This window comes from Vicugna pacos, chromosome X, assembly GCF_048564905.1.
Source record: "Vicugna pacos chromosome X, VicPac4, whole genome shotgun sequence".
Taxonomy (NCBI): Eukaryota; Metazoa; Chordata; class Mammalia; order Artiodactyla; family Camelidae; genus Vicugna; species Vicugna pacos.
The window spans coordinates 115,945-138,178 of record NC_133023.1 but is presented as its reverse complement, the minus strand read 5'-3'; the positions used below and the strand labels follow the sequence as shown (position 1 = coordinate 138,178).

The 22,234-nt window shown below is 53.2% G+C and overlaps 1 protein-coding gene across 4 annotated transcripts in view; it reads left to right on the top strand.

The window, feature by feature from the left end:
* The window catches only part of PPP2R3B (protein phosphatase 2 regulatory subunit B''beta), a 45,055-nt gene that overhangs the window by 1,316 nt on the left and 21,505 nt on the right, over positions 1–22,234 (top strand). Inside the window, exons 1-2 of one of the 4 annotated variants that reach the window (XM_072955771.1) lie at positions 3,234–5,402; positions 13,009–13,191. In XM_072955771.1, the coding sequence (XP_072811872.1) occupies positions 4,905–5,402; positions 13,009–13,191 (681 nt within the window). In that variant the 5' untranslated portion in view covers positions 3,234–4,904. Of the gene's footprint in view, positions 1–3,233; positions 5,403–7,212; positions 7,398–12,202; positions 12,221–13,008; positions 13,192–22,234 lie in introns of those variants that run through there. The other 3 variants (XM_015244334.3, XM_072955774.1, XM_072955773.1) reach the window with 3 other exon arrangements.

The following is a 22,234-nucleotide window of genomic DNA, read 5'->3' as shown; positions in this document are numbered from 1 at the left end:
ATTTTTTTGTTATTATTTTAATGGAGGTACTGGAGATTGAACCTAGCACCTTGTGCATGCTAAGCCTGTGCTCCACTATTGAGCTATATACCTCCCTACTGACAGTAGTGTACTGAAAAAAAAAAAAAAGGAAAGGTGCTTTCTGACAGTCAATACTGTGTCTGTTTAAAGTAATAAAGCATCTCCAGGTGTTAAACAGAAAAAATGCATGGTTGGTACACGTTGTATCTCTAGAACACACCCAAGCCTGAAGTGCTATGACTGTTCCACTGGGATGTGTTGATGAGGTTTAAAGCTTCCCAGCTAGAGCCGGCACCCATCCCCACCACAGCACTAGGCATGTCATGAAGAAGTGTGTCTTCCATCACAGAGTCTGCTGGCTTCCCAGCCACAGTGGACCAGCCACTGTGGTAGAGGGAGTGGTGGATGTCAGTCCAAAGGGAATTCCCCTGGCTCTAAGTGATCGGTGGCTTTCTGACCTGTCCTACTGGATCCTAGGACATTTTCCCAAAAGTGTGTCTTCAAGAAGAGGGAGGCAGACCTGGAGGCAGCTTGGTAGACCGTCCAGAAATACCCAGAAGGAGGTTATCTGGACCTGCAGAAACACATGGCTCCCCACCCATCCCTGAGTCTGCCCCCTGCACTTTTCCAGTGACCTGCAGGACCCCAATGTTGTAGAAATCCGTAGCCCTCTCTGAGTGCAGAAGTAGAGATGTCAGAGAGAGACAGAGAGGAATTGTTTTTAACCCTTGATGTTTAAAAAGTCTGCCTTGCTGAGGGTTTGTTTACACACTATGAGCAGTGCCTGTAGGTGTGTGGGACTTCTGTCACACTAGTGTATGAACACACTCGGCACCAGGTCACTTCTAGAGCCCTGTGCCCCTCAGCCCCAGGCGACCACTTGGACTTCCCGGGCCTGTGTTTGAGAAGCTCTGTAGTGGTGTGCAGTGCTCCCGAGTTCCTTCTCCCTGCTGAGTGGGATCCCAGTGATGGATGGACCACCATCTGATTGTCAGGTCACTGAGAGCCGTTTGGGATGTTTCTGCTCCACGAAGGAAGGTGCTGGGAGCTTGGTGTGCACAGGTGTCTGCATCTCTTGGATGAATGACCTGGGAGTGGAACTGCTGGGTTTGTACACTGTGTGTGTTTCACTTGAAAATCATAGAAACTAGAACGCCTCAAAAGCCCCCCAGTCTAAGGGGGCTGTCACCCCCCAGTCCGGCAGCATGCCCGCGGGTCTCCTCGCCAGCGCCTCCCCAGCACCGGGTGTGCTTAGACTTTTCATTCCAGCCGTCCCGCCGGCCGTGTTGTGGGTCACGGTTTTATCTGCACCTCCCTGTTTCCTGCTGACAGCAAGCATCTTTTCACGACTTACCGCTGCTGTGAGCTCTGCCCACACCTTCTGCCCTTTTAAAAATCGGGGGTCCGTGTATTACTGAATTGTATGGGCTCCTTCCGCAGAGTCTGATGCAGCCCCCTTGTGAGACCCCTGTTTTGCACGTCCTTTTCATGTCTGCAGCCCGCTTTGTTGTTCATTTAAGGTGTCTTTTAGAAGTAAAAGCTGTTATTTTCGATTCTTTCCATTTTCTCCTTGTAAGGTTCTTATTGTCCTGTCTATGAAACGTGTCTCTGTCTCAGGGTCTCAAAGGTTTTCTGCCGTTTTCCTTCTAAAAGCTTACTGGTTTTCGCTTTTACATTTAGACTTCTGATCCATTTCACGTAAGCTGTTGTGTGTGGTGTAAGATGCCCGGGTGCCCCAGCATGTCTGAAATCTCTCCCTTTTCTCGTTGAGTTGCGTGGTCGGAGGTCAGCTGGCCATGTGTGTCTGGGTATGTTTCCTCATCTTGAACCCCCTGACCTGTGGTTGTCCTCTGACCCTCCGGCACTTTGTAGATTAACATATGTAGATTAACGTATGGTGTACGGCCAACTCTCCTTTTCAGAGGGCTCCAGCCGTTAATGACGTTTGCATTCATACATCACATTGAGAGTCAGCTTGTCAACTGGAAAAGTCCCTTAGAGTTTTGATTGGGATTGCCTTGACTCTGTAGGTCAATTACGCATAATTAATCCCTTAAAAAGGTGGAGTTTTCCAACCCATAAGGGCCGACGTCTTTCTGTTTACTTAAGTCTCTTGTCACTTCTCTGGGCACCGTGGTGTACGTCCACGTCTCGCACCGCGTTGGTTAAATTTATTATGCATCTATTTAGATCTCTGATTCTTTGCAGCCATTTTTGGTAGTCTTAGGGGGTATCCAGCTAACCCTTCATTTCATCAGGACATGAGACCATGTTCTGGAATGCTAGAGGTGGGCCCCTTGGGGACACAGTCTCGTATGTGACCACGGGTGCGTACACGTTCCAGTCCCTACACACACACACTCATTTACTTTGACAGTGCTGTGATGTTTGAGGTGGACGTGTTGCAGACAGAAAGGACCTGGAAACACGCAGATCAGAAGCTTGGGGTTCCGAGAGCGTTTCTGACGGGAGCCTGGAGTTTGCCCGGTGACTGTGTCTCCACAGTGGGGCTGTGCTTGGCTACCTTCAGTTCTGTTGATATTTCAGCAAAGAACACTTTCTGGTTTTTGTAGCTGGCATTGACCAGAATCTCTGCAGGAAGGAGAGAAACTTTTCAGAACTTTTTATCACCATTCAAGGGTTTGCCTTGTTGAAATGGCTGGAAGAATCTCTCTTCCTAATGAGTGGAACGAGGAGGTTTCTTGGTAATGTGGTGCTGTCCTCTCACCCTCCCACACAGGGAGGGCCCCACCCGCGTTCACAGATCCTGCACTCACCGCAGCCTGGGCGTGCTCGTGGGGGCGCCTCAGCCCAGCCCGCATCTACCCGGACTGGCTCTGGCTGCTGCCTGGGCTGCCCCTCCGGCACCCGATTGGCCCCAGAGTGGGCTGCGTGGGGAGCCTTCGGGGCCTGGGACACAGATCCGCCACAGCCACTGCCCAGGGACAGGGGAGCTGCCAGCCCCACTTTGGACCTCACCCTCTGGTCTGCAGTTCCCCAGCGTTCCCCACAGTGGCCTGTGGGCCCTACCAGGTACCGGCTTCCCCCAGCGTGGTCCAGGTTCCTTGGGCAACGGGCTGACATGAGGCTCGGTCACTGCAAGGTTACTGAGGGCTGAGGGGTCACATCTACCAGAATGCAGTCCTGGGAGCACTGCTTCAGATGTCGTGTTTCATGAGCCCTGGTTCAGTCCTGGTTTATTCCTGCTTCAGTCCTGGTTTAGTCCTATTCAGGAGTCCTGGGTCAGTCCTATTCAGGAGTCCTGGGTCAGTCCTGGTTCAGGAGTCCTGGGTCAGTCCTGATTTGGTCCTGGTTTATTCCTGCTTCAGTCCTGGTTTAGTCCTATTCAGGAGTCCTGGGTCAGTCCTAGTTTAATCCTAGTGCAGTCCTGGTTCATGAGATGCTAGAGGTAAAGTCAGGGAGAACCTGCAGGGGCTCCCTTGAGCTGGCTCTCTATCCCTGCGGTCCCACCAAGGCTGAGGGCGTCCCTCACATTGCCCCACGTTGGATGGCGACCTCACAACGGGGCCTGGAGGGAGAGGCGGAATCAGGGCTCTCCCCACCCCAGAGGAATCACCTACAGATGCCAGTGGTGTGAGCCTGCAGGTGGAGGTCTTGGTGACAGTGACTCAAATCCCACCGCTTTCAGGAAACAAGGGTTTAATGAGTGTTTAGAGAAAAGCTACGCTCTCCCCACCTCCACCTGGTCTGTAACGTTTATTGCCCCGGATCTTCCCAGGAACTCAACACAGTGCTGTGCAAGGTGGGAGAGGGGAGGTTTCAGGTCAGGGCCAGACTAAGGGGGCTTTCAGAGCCTTGAAGGTCACTTTGGGAGCAGATCCACAGCAGAGAGAGCTGTAGGAGCCTGTGTTGGTGTTGTGAACTCATGACCTGCTCGGCACAGTTGGTGACATCCTCCAGGCCACCCCTTGGCCAGGCCAGTGCTGTCCCAGGATCTGCACCAGGGTCAGGCATGGTCCGTCCAGGCACGGCTCAGAGGAGCATTCCCCAGCGCTTCCCCAGCGAGTGGCTGCCCCTCGCCCCCGTGGCTCTGCCTGCTTCTCAAGACAGTGTCTGCAGCTTGGCCTGTGGCTCAGGCGCCTGGACATGAGAGCCTGGACTGGCCAAGGGGAGATTAACCTGGTGATGTGTCTGCATGTGCTGAGTGCCCGCTGGTGGTCCGAGCTTCCCCGACGGCTGTGCTGCTGAGAGAGTGGTCGCTGCAGTGGGACCGGGTGCTCCCTGTCTGCACAGGCGCCTCCAGCGGTCAGTCCTGTGGAGGGCCACCTGCCTGCCTGTCCCAGGCCTGCCCTACCCCATAGCCTGTGGCCTGGGCACATCTCCTCCACCTGTTTCCTCGCCCCCGCCCTCCTCCTGGGCTGTCCTGAGGGTGTGCCCTTGGTCTTGGGGAAAACATCAGAGGTTACTCAGAGCAGGGCCTGGGGTCTCAATCCCTGTCTCTCTCAAGAATTACCTTTGAGAGTGGGAGGGGCTATTGATCTTTTCCCAGTTTATTTAGAAGTGGAGAAATGGGTAAAACTTTTCTTTTTTCTATTTGGATTTAATTTCTGGTTTGTAACAAGATTTTAATCTACAGGTTTGGTGTATTGGGGTATCTCGGTGTCCCGTCACACCTTCCGCTTGGCAGTTGTACATGTCCTGGCATCACTACAGAACTTAAACAGGAACAGAGGAGTAGGGAGCTGGCTTAAAAAGGCAGGATCTGTGTGACCTGGAGGCCTGTGTCGGGCACTGACCAGCTGTGTGTGTCCCTTGCTGCCCCACCTGCTGCGTGCTGGTGTCTCACACTCAGTGGAGCATCCCCGAGCTTTTCTGTAAACACTCGCCCACTGGGCTCAGAGCGAGAGGTCCGCCCAGCTCCCATGTCTGGTGGGCAGCGGGACCATGTTAGTGGGCTGGTCCTCCAGGGTCTTTCATCCGCAGTCCACCAGGCCATGTGTTCCTGGCATAAGCACCTCCAGTCTATGCCTCAGTGGACCTGTGGTCACCCTGCTGGCCAGTTGGCCAGGGCTAGTCACAGGTCCAAGCCCAGGTCTGGGGCAGGGCACAGAATCCGCCTCCATGTGGGGTTGGGACACAGGCTCCGCCTCCATCTGTGGGGGGGCAAGGCTCCGCCTCTATCTGGAGTTGCGGCACAGGCTCCGCCTCCATCTGGGGGTGGGACACAGGCTCCACCTTCATCTGGGGAGGTTGGGGTACAGGCTCCGCCTCCATGGGGGGGTGGGGTACAGGCCCTGCCTTGTCCTGGGAGGAGCTGCAGAGCAGGGCCAGCCACAGAGAACCTGGCTGGTTTTCAGGCTACAGGAACGGCCCTCTTCCCCGCGGTGGGCAGGGAAAGAGGGAGCTGGACTGAACGGCAGGTATGGCCTGTCCTGGCAGAGACGCAGCGCAGATCTACAGGGCTGTGCCTGTATTTGGAAGTCTTCCAGACAAATGATGCCCCAGTGCTGATGTGGGCCCTGTCTGGCGCCCTGGGGTCAGAAGTCTGTCCTGGACCTGATCCCTGCCTGGGGCATGGAGCTGGGAGGGCCTTCCTCCGTGTGGCGTCTTGGGTGGACAGGGCAGATCTTAGGCCCCGTGGTCTCACACCACCCCGGTGGCACTGTGGTTGCCTTGTGGTGCATACACTGCCCTGTCGTTTGTCTGGAGAACCAGGGGGGTCACCGGCCGACCTCTGAATCCTTGAGGATGGTCCAGGAGTGGGGAGAAGGGCAGAATAGGGGGAGAAGCTGGGAAAGAGGCGGAGGGGACAGGAGAGAGGGTGACTCCCGAATGGGAGTCTGGAGGGGTGCTGGGGGTGCTGAGCTTGGAGAGGCGCGCAGGTGGTGGAGTGGAGAGAGGGAGCTGCCCGAGGTCCCCGGTGGTCCCTGCTGGGCCACGCGGGGAAGGGCAGGATATACAGGCAGTAAGAGCACGGTGGAGGTAGGGTGGCTGAGGAGCCGGCCAGGCCCAGTGGACTCGAGGGCAGCGAGTCAGCGCTGTGTGACGCTGTAAATGGTGGACACACGTCACTGTGTGTTTGCCCAAACCACACTGTGGCCAGCAGATACATGTGGAGGGAAACCTGGAATTCCGTTCACAACAGCCTACCAGTGTGGTTGATACGGGCTCAGGGTTGTTACAGAGGCAGCACAGTGGGTGCAGGGTGCTCACAGCAGGGGACCTTGGGCCAGGGGTGGGGAGCACGCGCAGCTCTGCTTTCTGCCCAGTGTCTCTGTGAAACCAAAACTGCTGAAAAAAAAAAAGTCCATTAGAGAGACAGGAAGAGGGTGGATCGGTGAGGTGCCTCTTCACCACCCGGGTCATCTTCTTAGGGGCTCGGGGAAGGAGAGCGCTGGCCTGGGAGGCGTCCCTGGGGTCCTGCGGTTTCGGGAGTGAGGGACGCAGGTCAGACCTAGAGGGTGTTGGGGGATACCCTCCAGGTGTGGGACCTGGCTCGGCTGTGGGTTCATCCTCACGTCCGGCTGTGGGTCCCCTGCTTTCACTGCTCACGCTGCCTTAGGATCTGTCCGTCATCCGCGTCTCCACGCGACATTCTACCCCAGCCACGCCGTCTGCATGTCATCGCACCCGCCACAGACGTGGATGGTGGCCTGGAAGCTATAAAACCCGTCCCGCCACCCCGTTTGAGGAAACAGTGCGGGAGCCCTTGCAGTTTAAGTATGCGCTTGAATTCCGAAGTGCGGGTGCTGCCCCCCAGCTCCTCTGTCCGGGCTGTTCTCCGGAGGGAACCGGCACCGCGGGGCAGCCCGCGGGCTCGGTAACAGGCTCCTTTCGGTCCGGACGGGCTCCCCTGTGTGGAGAGAAGTCCCCTCCCTCCCAGGAATAGCAGGCGGCTCCCGCGTCTTCCGTCGTGCGGCCGGTTTCCGCGCTGTCCCAGTCCTGCTAAGCGCAGGAGGGTCTGGGAGCGCAGAGTCGCCCCCCGCCCGCGGGACGCTCGGGGAGTCTCGGCTGCGTCCCTCCTGCCCGGCGCGGCCGCCGGGAGGGGCAGGCAGCCGCACCGTCCCCCGGCGCGGCCATGTGCCCTCCTCAGCCTGTGGAATGCGCGCGGCCTGGGCCCGGCCCCCAGAGCGCCCGGCCGGCGACGCATGGAGCGCGCTGAGCCCGGCCGCCCGGACTGCCCCGACCCCGCCGTCCCCGGCCAGCCCCAGCCCCAGCCCCAGCCCCAGCCCCAGCCCCGAGAGCGCGCCCGGCCCGGGCCCCGGCGGCCCATGCGAACCGACATGCGGCTGCGGGACCTGTCCCTGCGCCAGGACCCCGACCTGCGGCAGGAGCTGGCCTCGCTGGCCCGCGGCTGCGACTTCGTGCTGCCGTCCCGCTTCAAGAAGAGGCTCAAAGCCTTCCAGCAGGTTCAGGTGTGGCGGGGCGTTCGCGTGCCGGGTGGGAATGGAGGGGCCGCGGCGCTCTCGGGGTGCCTCCGCCTGCGCGGTGCCTGTTTGTCGCGGATCAGGTCCCATCCCTTGGGTAGAGCCGGCTGTCTGGGGCGGCCTGGGAGGTTTGTCAGGGAGAGAGCTCTTTGAAGGGAGGCACCCACACCTCTCCTGGAGTTTCCTGCCCAACACCGCGGCGCGCTGGGAACGACCGTGGTGTGCAGGGCTCTGGAGCGAGGCGGGGAGAGCAACCTCAGAAGGTGGTGACACAGGGACTCGGCCCTCCCGGGGAGCCTACCCATGGCTGCTGGAACGTGCGGCACCTGTGTGCAAGGCCCCAGTGCTGGAGCGCAGAGCGGCGTCTGCTCGCAGCATGTGTTGTCCCAAGGGCTTCACTGGATAGCCCCTCCGTGGAGAGCCCTGCCTGCCGGGTCCAGTAGCTCTGGGGCTTCTGAACGTGCCGGTGCGTCTGGGCGCTCACGGAGTCATCCCGGTCCTCTGGCTGCACCCTGTCGGTGCTTTATAATTTAGTGCGAGGACACCGTGTAATTTAAAAGCCACAGCCACCCTGGACCTTTCTGTAACTGGAGGTTCTGCTGTTTTACAGATATTTGGCACGTTAGTCACTTGTATTTTCTCCCAAGCGAGGAGTTAAGGTCATGTCGTGGCCTCCAAAAAAAAAAAAAAAAATCACATCGAGTCAAACCGGGCTGCTTGGGGTGGGGAAAAATGAACTGCTTTCTGCTGATGATTTAATTGGACTTTTCTCTACGATCATGTCTCACATTTTGCACAGCTTCTCAGGGTTTTTTTGTCTGACCTCTGTCTTCCATCTTGGGAAATTTTGTCCACACATGGGTATTGCTTTTACATTTGTCTGTTGTTTTGAAGGAAAGTCTATTTAAAATCTGAACGTGAGACTTTCAAAGCAGAACCAGCCGAGGCACCATCTTGTTTCACACAGTGGGGAAACGAGTGTCTGCTGGTTACTGTCTGTCGGACGTGGTGCGTCCGAGGTGCAAAGGGACGTTCCCTCCCGTCAGCAGTGGCTGTGACTTGGTGTGGGACAGGGGGGCTCCCGGCAGACCCGTCGTGGAAGTCTGAGCTGTTCTAGGGTGACTGTTCTACAGAATCACTTTTTGGGAAACACGTCTCATGAATGCCTTTAAGAAGAAGAAGTTTCAAGTTACAGAAAATGTGCTCCAGCAGTTCCCCAGGAATGCAGCATGTGCTGTGCAGAGTGGGGGCTCCTCAGGTGCAGAGGCTGAACCAGACAGCCTTCCGTGTGGGGGGGCGGGTACTCTGGGGGAGCGTTTCCCGGCTTCCTTCTCCCCTGGATGTTTGCATGTGACCTCGGGACATAGCCTTGGGTGGTCGGTGGGAGTCACACAGGGTGTGGGGCGGGGGGAGATAGGGGTGGGGGTGGGAGGACATGGAGGGGTATGTGGGGGGGCGTGGGGAGATGTAGCGTAGCGGATGGTGGGGCGGTGCTTCACAGGTGACAGCCACACTGGACTCGGGTCTGTAGGGTGGCAGTGCCGTGCGTGTGGGGCTGTCCTGCTCCCGCAGCCCCGTGTCTACCCACCTGCCCCACCTGTGGACGCTTGGGCCCTGTGCTAGCTGAGCAGCACTGAGACCCCCAGATCGTCCACTGCAGTGTCCCTTAGACCCAGGCCCGTGGTGTCCCAGAACAGCTGTGCTGCCTGCCCCGACCCTCCGTCCCCCGGGGCCTGAATTGCCTGTTCTCTGCACACCAGGCCTGGGCTCCCCACTCCTCACACTGCCGTGTGCCCTGGTCCCATCCAGCTCCCTGCACAGTCCTTCAGGTGGACGACCAGACCCCACCGAGCACCGAGACCCCAGTGCAGCCATCCCCCAGGTGACAGTCCTGGACGTTGAGCTGATCTCTCCTCTTGTGGAGACAGCCTGGCCTCCGGGCCCTGGCCATCTCGGACACCAGGTGGGGCCACAGCACTGCCAGGGTGGGCCCTGAGTCCTCCCTGGACCCACGATCCCAGGACCCAGCACGCGGATGTGGCTCCCTCCCTCTGTGGTGTGTGACACATGGTGGCAGCACCCTGTCCCCAACTCCAGCCCTGCCTCCCGGCTTCATGGAGACCACACCGACCTCTAGCTGTGGGTACAGACCCGGCTGACCTCTCAGGCCAGCTGGGTGTCCAGGCCCCAGCTTGGCCCCACTCGGCCTGGCCCCTCGTGGGTCTGCAGGGTGCCCTGTTCTCCCCCCCGAACCCAGATGCCCCTGGAAAGCTCCCATGGCCTGTGTCGGCCCCTCGACACTGGTCCCTGTCCTGTGGTGACGAGAGGACACTGGGACAAACCCCCGGCCAGGCCTGCCTTTCTCATCATTGTTTTGGAGCCTGTCTTGAACTTGGACCGTGTGTCTCTCAGTGCCACCCCACTGTTTGCAAGTCGAGGTGGTGAACTGCCGCCGCGAGGGAGGGGTCTTGGAGCCTGAGAAGAAACCCCCATGCCTGCAGGGTCCGGGTCCTGGCCTACTCCTCCACGGGCCCCTGCTGGCTCCCAGCCCCCACCAGGGGCAGGCTGGGGTGGGGTCTGCCTGCTCTGCTGCCTTGCCTGGCCTGCTCCTCCCGTCCCGCCCCCTGTGCTCTGGCTCCGGCTTGCCCTGCATGTCCGCTTCTGTCAGAGTTGGAGCCCAGGTCATTCCCAGCACCCCGCTGGGGCCCCTCACCGTGTCCTGCCCGGCTGAGGTGGTGTTTAGAGGAGGTGTCACAGTGCACCTGCCTGGCTGGCTTTCTTGGGCGGAGAACCCACCCTGAGGGCGCTGGCCTCTGCACAGAGAGACGGCGTTGCCTTCAGGCGGGTGTGGACGGTTCAGCCCCGCGTGTGTTCTGGGAGGCACGGGCCAGCTGGGGTGGCTGGAATTGTGATGAGTCAGGGAGCACTGGTCCGCGTGCCCGCGACAGAAATAGCTCTCTGTGAGCAGGCTGCCATCACCCGCGTGCCCGGGACAGCCTCTTGGGGGGCTTCAGGCACGTGGGGGAGCCCAGCTGCACGGCTCTGGGAGCCAGGTGCCCCCCCTCCAGGGTTGGCTCTTCCATCTAAGAGGCCTCGGCCCTTTTGAGAATTCTCTGTCTCCACTCCCTCCTCTTTCTCTCTCTCCCTCTCTCTCATGCGTGCGTGCACTCACAGTTGTGCTACCTCCATCTTCACCATGGACTTGGTGCCTGACCACGGGCGCTCAGGGAACCATCCTGGGGATCCCTTTGGGCTCTGCCGAGGCCTGTGTGCTGGCCGGGGAGGTGGCCGGCTCCCAGCCACGCCCTGTGTGTTGGAAGAGAATGTGTGTTCTGCAGCTGTGCTGGCCGCGCTCTATTTCTGCCCTGGAGATTAGGCCTGTGAGTCTAGTGCGTCCGCGCTGGGCTGTTTTGTTTCCCCGTTGTCCGGTGGCTCCGTCACGGGTGCCTTGGGCGCGGAGCCCGGCCTGCCTCTGCCGTGTTGCTGTCTGTCCCCAGCGCCTTTGCTCTGTCTGTGCTGAGGTGCTGCTCGGCCCGGGGCTGGTGCAGCCTCCCAGGAGGGACCTGGAGCAGGGGCCGCCTCCCCAGCAGGCCCAGACCTCAGCCCGCCTTGTGGATGTAAACACCATACCAGACTGCTTTCCACAGCCGTCTGCTGCTGCGTCTTTTTCCATTTGTTACCAGGGTTACTCTCTGTCCTTACACCTTGTGTGTGTCTTTTTAAGTGAATGTTATTTTCTGTTTTCCGTCTGCTCTCTGTGTTCTAACTGGAACATTTAGTCTCCTTATGTTTACTGTGACTGTTAGCCTGTCGGACTTCTCTTTCATGATCGTATTTTGTGCTTCTGTCTGAGCTCTCCCTTCTTGCCCCCTTTCATCTTTTCCTCTTCTGGTTTGGAGGACTGTACCCTCCACACTCACTTCCCACTTACCTTACAAATGGCAACTGCTTCACTTTTCTAGGTGCAGAGATAATCAGTATCTTTACCCTCCAACTGAAAACCCTCCAGCACTTCAGTGCCCTCGCCCTTTCACTTTGTGCTGTTGTTGTCCTGAGAGAGTCTCTGAAGAGAAATGAAATGGCGCCCTCATCACTGACGCACGTGGTGGGTGAGCGTGGGCTCACCCGGACGCCCCACTTCCCTTGCCCTTCGTTCCGTCTTGAACTTCAGACCTTCGTCTGGGAGCCCTCTGCTTCCGCCTGACACACGTTCCTCAGCATGTCCTCGAGCGGCTGTTTGCTCACAGCAGGCTCGCTTCTGTTTCTGAGTTGTTCTGGTTGCTGAAATGTGTCTGTGTTGGTCTCGCTTGTCAGATCCCTCCCCGGTGGGCGCAGCCCTGGGTTGGGCCTGTCCTCCAGCTTCTGGCCGGTGCTTTCTGTTGAGCCTTGGCTGCAGGGCTCATTGTTTTCTCCTTTGGAGATCATCCCCTGTTCAGTTTCGCTTCTTGTACTTGGGCTGTTTCTAAGCACCTGCTGGCTGTCTTTGGCTTCTCCCGGTTCACTGTCCTGTGTCCAGGTGTGGGTTTCTTTCCATAACCCTGCTCGGGGCTCCCCGGTCTGTGGAGGGTGTCCGGCTGTCCAGGCTGCAGCCTGACCACGTCTCTCAGTCTCATTTCCGCCTTCAGTTACCACACCTCTCCTGAGCCGTGCCTGGTCTGCTCTGTAACCCAGCAGACAAGTGTCTCTCTGCTCACCCGTCCCTCATTTCTGGAAGGTCTGTTTGGGTCTGTCTGCATTTTGCTCCCTCTGTGTTCTCAAGCCCGTCTTACTCCTGGAAGCATACGAGGCGCCTTGGGTCCGGGTCCTGACACGTGAGTCCAGAGGCTCTGCGGGTTCCGTCCTGCTCCCTTGTTTCTGACGACTCCCCCGTAGTGCCTTGTTTCCACACGTGTTGGGTGGTTTTTGATTGTGAGCCACGCATCTTTTGGGAGTGCCAGGAGGTTTCTGAGTCCTCAGATGAGGACGGGGCTCCCTGATGGGCAGTGATCTCGCTGTTTCCAGGGCTGCCGCTGGGACAGCTCTGCGTTTGTGGCTGGAGGGGTGGGGACCACCCCGGTGACGTAGGTTTGGTTTCCCAGCTTGGCTGGGCACCCGCAGTGGCTGGGAGTTCTGGTGGGGGCACCCGCCCGCCAGCTTATTGACGCGGGGCCAGGTGCGAGGCCAACTGTTCTCCTCTCGCTCCCAGAGTCAGGAACGGGGATGTATTTCCAGTTTATTCTTTGCCCGGAAGGTGCGGCCCTCTAGGATCCCCACTCCAGGCAGCCTCCTGTGCGGGTTGAGGGGCCACTCTGCTGTCACCCCGGAGGGTCCTGTCTCTCCGCTCTCCCTGAGTGACTGGTGCTGCCTCGTCCTGACCGCAGAGGAAGACATGCATGTGGCTGGGCAGCTCAGCGGGTGTGCGTGTGCGCGCGCGCGTGTGTACGTGCGCACCACCCCGCACCTGGAGTCGCCTGCGGTGACGTCAGGGTTCTGCCCACATTTGGGTCGGCCAGGCTCTGCGCCCCCCAGGTCAGACCCCCTCTGTCCACCGTACGTCAGGAGGGGAGGCTGCTCCCCGTCCCCAGGCCCTCACTGACTGTGTCCCCGTTCTGTGTGTCAGGTCCAGACGAAGGAGCAGCCCCCACCGCCTGCACCCAGCCAGAGTGTGCCCGCCTTCTACTTCCCCCGCGGCCGCCCGCGGGACTCGGTGGACGTGGACGCCGTCATCGCCAAGATCGAGAGGACCTTTGCCCAGTTCCCACATGAGAGGGCCGCCTTGGACGACATGGGCAGAGTGGCCAAGGTGGGTGTCTTCGCGGTCACGGTCACGCCTGGGGCGGCCCCTCCGAGTCCCGCTGGCTGGGGTTCTTCAGCGTCTGAAGCACAGCGAGGGTTTTGTGCTCACTTCTGTCCTAAATGTTGACAAATAGGGTGCGTCCACGTGGTGTCTGCCTGGGCTTAGTGAGTGTTACCCTCGCCACCTGTTAGGAAGCCGTCTCCCCAGAGGGAGGGTCTCTTCCCTCTGAGGTGCTGCTGTTCTGGTGGATGAACGTGGACCACCAGTCCATCCGTCCGTCTGTCAGCCCTGAGGGCGCGGCGGGCTGAGACTTAGCCCGAACATTCCCATCACGCTGTGTGCATCTTTGTTTAGGAATGTGGTTTTTCTTTCAGGAGTGTTTCAGGAGGATCCATGTGGGCGCAGGAGGACCTGGCAGGGCATTCCTGTTTCTGTGTGCTGCCTGTGCTGGGAGCACGCCCAGGTCCCCCCAGGGGTGTGTGTGCTCCGTGCAGCTGCTCCAGGGGCCCCTGTGGTGGGGCTGCGGGGACAGAGCAGACTCACCCTCCCTCCACGAGGGGCCGTGGGTGGCCGAGCTTTGAGGTTCCCGCACCCCTCCTAGCTTGCGGTGACCCTGGTCGCTGTGCCTGCGCATCTCCGGGTGTCCCATTCCCACGCCCCGATCCCCTGGGCCCTGCTGCTCTACAAAGCGCTTCTGGATTCGGCGACAGTGGGTCTCCTGCCATGGGTTGCTCAGGCCTCTCCTTTCCCCTCCCTCCCCTCCCTTCCTGTCTCTTCCCCTCCTCCCCACCTCCGTCCCCTCCCGCAGAGTTTTCTTCACGTCTGGGGTGCTAACCCTTTGTGTGTCACGTGTGCTCTGAAGCCCTTTGTCTGCCTCGTGTGCTCTGAAATGTTCTCCTGTCCCTGTGCTGAGTAACTTCACCTGCTCCCTTGTGCTTCCAGATTTCAGGGGTTGCCCTCTTCCTTCTCCTGACAGCTTCCTTGAAATGAGCTTCCCGCGCACACAGCTCGCCCGTGGAGAACGTGCAGCCCAGGGGTGGTCAGTGCGTCACACAGCTGTGTGGCCCTCACAGTCAGCTCTGGTCGCCCCAAGGGCACCTAGTGGCCTCCGGCTGCCACCCCATCCCCTTCTGCTCCAGCCCTTGGAACCGCGACCCTGCTCTGTGTCCATGGACGTGCCCGTGCAGGTGCCCGTGCTTAGCTTTTCCTGTGACTGGACTCACACCACGTGTGGTTCTGTGTCCACGTTTCTCACCAAGCATCCCGTGTTCCAGGTCCCTCTGTGCTGGACCTGGAGCCTCACACCTCCTCCTGCTCTGACACTTGATTATCCACTTGTCCCTCCGCAGACACTTGGTGGTCTGCCCGCTGTCCGTGGTGCTAAGTGTGCGGTGCACGTGCACGGACCGCAGCTTTGTGTGGACGCAGGTGCTTGTGTTTCTCTTCGGCGACCCCCACAGCGGGGCTGCTGGGCAGTTTCCCAGGGCTCACAAGCCTGTTCCGCAGAGCAGCTGCCCCACTTGATGGCCCCCAGCACTGGGCGAGGGCTCCAGTGTGTCACACCTCCCTCCCTCCCTCCCTCCGCAGCACTGGTACCTGAATTGACCGAACCGTCCCACCCTAGTGGGCGTGGAGTGGCACCGCCCTGTGGTTCTGGTCTGCGTTTCCTTGACTACTAATGTTGAGCCTCTGCTGGTGTGCTTATTGGCCATTTCTGTGTCTTCTTTGGAAAAATGTCTCTTCAGATCCTTGGACTACTTTTCAACCGGGTGGTTATTTTATTGTGAATTTTAAGAGCTGTTTATTTATTCTAGACACAATCCCTTACCAGATCTACGGCATGCAGATATTTTCTCCCGTTCTCTGGGTTGCTTTTTCACTTTTTTAATACTGTCTTTTTTTTTCTCTAATTGAAGTATAGTCAATTTACAACATTCTGTTAGTTTCTGGTATCATCGCAGTGATTCAGTTTTTTATATATATATTCCCTTTACAGTTCTTTTTCAATATAGGTTATTACAGGATATTGAATATAGTTCCCTGTGCTGTACCTTATTGTTTATCTACTTTATATACAGTAGTGTGTATCTGCAAATCCCAAACTCCCAATTTATCCCTCCCCACCCTCTTTCCCCTTTTGTAACTATAGTTTGTTTTCTGTCTATGACTCTCTGTTATGTAAATAAGTTAATTTGTGTCTTTTTTTTTTTTAGATTTCACATATAAGTGATATCCCATAATAGTAGTCTTTCTCTGTATGACTTACTTCACTTACAATGATGATCTCCTGGTCCATTCATGTTGCTGCAAATGGCAGTAGTTCATTCTTTTTTTATGACCGAGTAGTATTCCATTGTATAACTATACCACATCTTCTTTATCCAGTTGTCTGTTGATGGACAGATTTAGGTTGCTTCTGTGTCTTGGCTATTGTAAACAGTGCTTCTATGAACATTGGGGTGCATGTATCTTTTTGAATTAGAGTTCCCTCTGGATATATGCCCAAAAGTGGGATTGCTGGATCATATGATAAGTCTATTTTTAGTTTTTTTGAGGAATCTCCATACTGTTTTTCAGTGGCTGCACCAAACTACATTCCCACCAACAGTTTGGGCGGGTTCCTTTTTCTCCACACCCTCTCCAGCATTTATCATCTGTGGACTTTTGAATGATGGCCATTCTGCTTGGTGATACTTCATTGTAGTTTTGATTTACATTTCTTTTATAATTAGCAATATTGAGCATTTTTTCATGTGACTATTGGCCATTCGTATGTCTTCATTGAGAATTGCTTGCTTAGGTCTTCTGCCCATTTTTTGATTGAGTTGTTTTTTTTTTTTTATTAAGTTGTATGAGCTATTAGTATAGTCTGGAAATTAAGCCCTTGTCAGTCGTATCATTTGTAAACATTTTCTACCATTCTTTAGGTTGTCTTTTTGTTTTGTTTACAGTTTCCTTTGCTGTGCAAAAGTTTGTAAGTTTAATTAGGTCCCATTTGTTATTTTTGTTTTTATTTCCATTTCCTGGGTAGACAGCCCTAGGAAAACACTGCTAAGATTTATGTCAGAAAATGTTTTCTTCCAAGATGTTTATAATGTCTTGTCTTATGTTTAAATACTTAAGCCATTTTGAGTGTATTTTTGTGTATGGTGTGAGGGAGTGTTCTACCTCCATTGATTTATATGCGGCTGTCCAGCTTTCTTAGTACCACTTTTTCTTCATTGTACATACTTGCCTCCTTCATTGAAGATTAATTTACCTTAAGTCTGTGGGTTTATTTCTGGGCTCTCTATTCTGTTTTCTTCATTGTACACACTTGCCTCCTTCATTGAAGATTAATTTACCTTAAGTCTGTGGGTTTATTTCTGGGCTCTCTATTCTGTTCCATTGATCTGTATGTCTGTTTTTGTTCCAATATCATGCTGTTTTGATTACTGTAGCTTTGTAGTGTTATGTGAAGTCTGGGAGGGTTATTCCTCCAGCTTCGTTCTTTTTCTTCAGTATTATTTTGGCAATTCTGGGTCTTTTTTAAGTCCATGTAAATTTTAGGATTATTTGTTCTGGGCCTGTTAAAAAATGTCTTGGGTAATTTGATAGATTGCATTAAATCTGTAGATTGCTTTGCATAGTATGGCTATTTTAACAGTATGAACTCTTCCAGTCCAGGAGCATGGGGTATCTTTCCATTTCTTTAAATCATCTCTAATTTCCTTAATCAATGTTTTGTAGTTCTCAGCATATAAGTCTTTCACTTCCTTGGTCAGGTTTATTCCTATTTTTTATGTGGTTTTAAAAGGGATTTTTTTTTTATTTTGCTTTTCTGATATTTCATTGCTAGTGTGAAGATATACAACTATTTCTGTATGTTAATCTTGTGACCTGCTACCTTGCTGCATTAGTTTATCAGCTCTAGTAGCTTTTTGTGTGGAGTCTTTAGGGTTTTCTATATGTAGTATTATGTCATCTACATAAAACGATAATTTTCCTCTTCTCTTCCAGTTCGGGTCCCTTCTGTTTCTTTTTCTTGCCTGACTGCTGTAGCTAGGACTTCCAAGACTATGTTGAATAGAAGTGCTGACAGTGGGCCTTCTTTTCTTGTTCCCGATCTTAGTGGGAAGGTTTTCAGTTTTTCACCATTGAGTGCTATGCTGGCTGTAGGTTTGTCATAAATAGCTTTTATTATGTTGAGATGTGTTCCCTCTATACCCACTTTGGCGAGAGTTTTTATCATAAATGGGTGTTGAATTTTATCAAATGCTTTTTCTGCATCTATTGACATGATAATGGGTTTCTGTCCTTTCTTTTGAGGATGTGGTATGTTACACTGATTTGCGTATGTGAACCATCCTTGTGTTCTTGTCAAGAATCCAACTTGATCATGGTGTTTGATCTTTTTTACGTGCTGTTGGATTCTGTTTGCTAATATTTTGTTGAGAATTTTTTATTGATAGTATCCTTTGATGCAAAAAAAAGTTTATTAACTCTTTAAATATATAATTGACAAAAGACATTACATTAGTTTCAGTCTTGTTGATAATTTTTTGAATTTGACATCAAAAGCAAGGCAACAGAAGCAAAAATAAGTGGGACTGCATCCAGGTGGCTTCTGCAACAGCAAAGGAAGCCATCGACAGAGTGAAAAGGCAACCTACCACATGGGAGGAAATATTTGCAAATTGTATGTCTGATACGGAGTTTAAATGTTTTTAATTTTATTGAAACTGTTTTATCTGTTTCTTTGTTTGTTGCCTGTGTTTTGGTGTCATATGCAAGCAATCTTTCCCTAATTCTAGGTCGTGAAGATTTACTCTTGTTTTTTTCCCTAAAGATTTTATAGTTTTCAACTCTTACATCTTAGTAATCTTTTGATCTATTTGGAGTTAATTTTGTGTATAGTGACAGAAGGGTTCGATTCCCTTCTTTTGTGTATGGAATTCCAGCTGTCTCAGCATCATTTTTGAAGAGCATGTTCTTTCCCCATCGAGCGGTCTGGACGCCCTTCCTTCTTGAAAATCAACAGACTGTAAATGTGAGGGAGTCCTCCTGGACTCTAAGTCCGGCCCCTGATCCGTGTTTCTGTCCTTACGCCAGCACACAGTGTTTTGATTACTGTTGCCTCGTGGTCAGCAGGCTTCTGAACACTCTGAAACAGGGAAGTGTGAGTCCTCTGACATTGTTCTTTTCCAAGTTTGTGCGGGGTCTCTTGCAATTCCATGTGAATTTTAGGGTCAGCTTGTTTTGATTTTTACAAAGAAGGCAGCTGACATTCTGATAGCATTGCCTTGAATCTGTAGATCAGTCTGGGGAATATTTGCCATCTTAATAGTAAGTCTTCTGATCCATACGCCAGGGATGTTTTTCCATTTACTTAGATCTTTAATTTCTTTCAAAAGTGTCTTGTAATTTTCAAGTGCAAATTTTGCACTTCTTTTGTTAAATGTGTTCCAAACTGTTTTATTCTTTTTGGTGCTTTTGTAGATGGAATTATTTCCTGAATTTTATCTTTGGATTGTTCATTGCAAGCGTATAAAATACAATTGATTTCTGTGTACTGATCTTGTATCCTGCAATTCTCCTGAGCTCATTCATTCATTCTAACAGTTTTTATTTTAGTGTAGTCAGGAGGCCTTTGTGCATACACAATCATGTCACCTGCGAGTAGAAATAGTTTTACCTCTTCCTTCCCAGTGTGGATGCCTCGTATTTCTTTGTCTTGCCTAATTGCTCTGGGTAGAGCCTCGAGTACAGTGTTGGATAGAAGTGGTAAGAGTGGAGGGTCTTGTCTTGTTCCTGATCTTATAGGAAAAGCACCTCGTCTTTGAAGAAGTGAGAGTGGAGGGTCTTGTCTTGTTCCTGATCTTATAGGAAAAGCACCTCGTCTTTGACCACTAAGTGTGATGTTGGTTCTGAGGTTTCCATACGTATCCTTTCTTCATTGGTTGAAGATGCTCCTTTCCATTCCAGGTTTTTATACAGAATGGCTGTTGGTTTAGTCAGGTGCTTTTTCCGCATCTGTTGAAATGATCCTGTGGTTTTTGTTTTTTCATTCTCTCGGTATGGTGTATTTCACGAGCTGATTTATCCAGTGTTAAACCAGCCTTGCGTTCCTGGAACAAATCCCACTTGGTCACGGTGTATAATCCTTTTCATGTGTTGCCTGAATCTGTTTGCTATTTTGTTGGTTTTTGCATCTGTGTTCATAAGAGATGCCGGTGGCAGTCCCGTGATTCCTTTGTCTGACTTTGGCTTTAGGGCACTACTGCTCTACGAAGATGAATTAGGAAATGTTCCCTTCTATTAGGAATTACCTTTTTGAAGTATTTTTTAAAGTTTGTGAGTATTTTTTTATTACATAATTCTTACGTTAAACCTAGAAGACGAGATATATTCAGCTGAGTCCAGATTCTGCCTCTGTTCAACCATGTTCTCCTCCTCCTCCCTGTAAGTAATCATTTCCGTAGCTTTGGTTAACCTTTTATCGTTGTTTTACTTTCTAATATGAGCAAATACACATGAGTATGTGTATGTGCACACATGTTTAGTTTCTTCTCTTTCTTAGATGTAGAACGCAGCACACAAATATACACCCAGGTATTTTTTCAGTACATCTCAGAGATGAGTCCATGTCGGCACAGGTGACCCTCACTTTGCACCGTTGGGTAGAACCATGGGAAGAATTACTCGTGTTCTGTAACCTTTGAAAAGTTTTTCTTGAATCTTACAAACTCTATACAGTTGGTTATAAATGTTCAGGGAAATGGAGAACATAGTAGGAGTAATATTTAGTACACTAAAATTTAAAACATTAGAAGCACTAATGTTCAAAGTGGGTTTTTTGCGGGGAGGGTATAGCACAGTGGTAGAGTGTGTCTTAGCATGCATGAGGTCCTGGGTTTAATCCCTAGTACCTCCATTAAAATAAATAAATAAATAAACCTAATTACCTCCCCCATTTAAAAAAAAAAAGGCTTTAAAAAAATAAATAAAGTGTGGTTTTTTTTAGGGGGGTTGTTTTTGGTAGAAAAGTTTAAGGTCGTCAGAATAGAGCTTGTGTCCCTGGCGTTGCATAACTCATGCCCCAGAGGCAAGCTGGTGGCCGTGCTGCCTTCTCAGTCCTGGTCCGCTTCCAGCGCCTTCGCCTTTGCGCTTTCTTTGCTGTGAACCGTCTCTGAGAGGTCCCTTCAGGTGAAGGTTTCGCCGCGTCACGGCCTCATCTGCGTCTGCTGCTGGCCGTGCGAGGTCCTGGGGCTGCACCTGCGGCAGCGGCGGCCCTCCCGTCGTGGCCACAGCGTCTCCGTCTACAGCCCGCTCCTGACGGGCAGGTCAGTACAGAGTCCCTGCTTGTCTCCTGGTTCTTGTCCAGTTTGTGATTCAAGGGTGGCTGAATGGGTTATCTTCTTCACCATTTCATCCCTCATTGTTTGCCCTGAGACAGCTTGAATGCCACCAAACCAACTGCTTCACTTCTGTGGAAACACACGCTTTCCTCTGTGACTGTTGCTGTCCTTCAACATTGTTACTTTCTTTAGGATTTTAGTTTCTGGAGTCCATTTTGGTCATCTATATTTTTTTCTAAGACAATTTTCTGCATGACTATAAATTTATTACGGTAAAGCTTTTTCCTTATCTTGTTGTATGACTTTTTGAAATCTTCATCAAATGTGCACATGTGACCTTTTTCTTTGTGGGGTTATATATTTCTGCTCTCTTTTAACTAGTCATGCCAGACACCAGCTTAGACTACTTTTTTCAGATAGGCATCTGCCAGCTCCTAGAGTGGTTTTTGTTTATCCCCTTCAGGAAATCTCGGCTCTTATCTTGGTTACTTTCTTGCACTTTTTCCTGTTATTTTTTGTAGCTTCTTGAATTGAAGAATTCATTCTTCCTTTCAGTCAGCTTTATTGGGGTAAAATTCACACAGAGTAAGATTCCCTAGTTGCAAACATACAGTTCGACACGACTTGGTAAACGTTCGCCCACTTCACACAAGGTAGGGAGCGCGACCCCCAGAATGTCCCGTGTACTCTTGTACTCGGTCCCACCCCTTGTTACCCACCTGGGTCCTTGGACCCCTTGCTCCGTGGGAATGGATGAGGCCAGAGGAGGAGTTGAGGGGAGGCTTTGCTGGGACTTGTGCTGCAGCAGGGGGAGTGAGAGCAAGAAACAGGGGCCCTTGGGGGTGCTCGGGGAGGGAGGGGGTGAGCAGGACCCTTAAATGGGGTGAGGGCGGGGGCGGGGCGGGGCGGGCAGGAGGGGCGGCTCACCCCCTTGGTGGTGCCCTGTGCAGGGAGCACACCTGGCACCTGCTTTTGCTCGGAAGTGGCAGCTGCGTTTGGTCTTTTTGTATCTTGTTGTTCATAACCTGCCCCAACTGCGCATGCCTGCGGCTACTTTTGGTTCTTCATTGTTTCTCTGAGTCTATTGCTGGAGGAGACGTTTGTCCCGGAGTCAGCACTGCAGCACAGGGTAGCGGGTCCAAGGTCCCGCATCTCACCCTCTCTCCCTGGCCCTCTGGTGCTTGTGTTTGGCCTTTTGTAGAATTTCACGTGAACAAGATCGTGTTCTGAGTGGTCTCTGGTTTCCGACTTCTTTTGCGCACATGGTTGTGATACTCGTCCGTGCCATTTGCTGGTCAGCCGTGTCCTGGGCGGCTGGCCGGCTGGTTTCCTGTTTCCTGGTGGAGGACTGCTTGTTACGGTCCCGTCTCCCGAGTGAAGGTGCCGGGTATGTCTGTAGGCCGGATTTGTGTGCATGTGTGCATTTCTCGGTTATAAGGGCCTGAGGGTTGAATTGCTGGGCCACCTGGTGACCGTGTGTTTAATTTCATAGAGACTGTAAAGCCGTTTTGCAAAGTGGCTGTCTGGCCCACACTTCCAGCCGGGGCGTGCGAGCTGCTGGTCGCGCTGTTACGTGTCAGCCCTTGCTACTGGCGGTGGACCTTCAGCCCTGCGGGTGGGTGAGTGTGACCGAGTCCAGACTTGTTCTGCTCTCTGCACGACAGGCCAACAAATCGGAAGACAAGGTGTTGGGGTAAGGAATAGCGACTTTA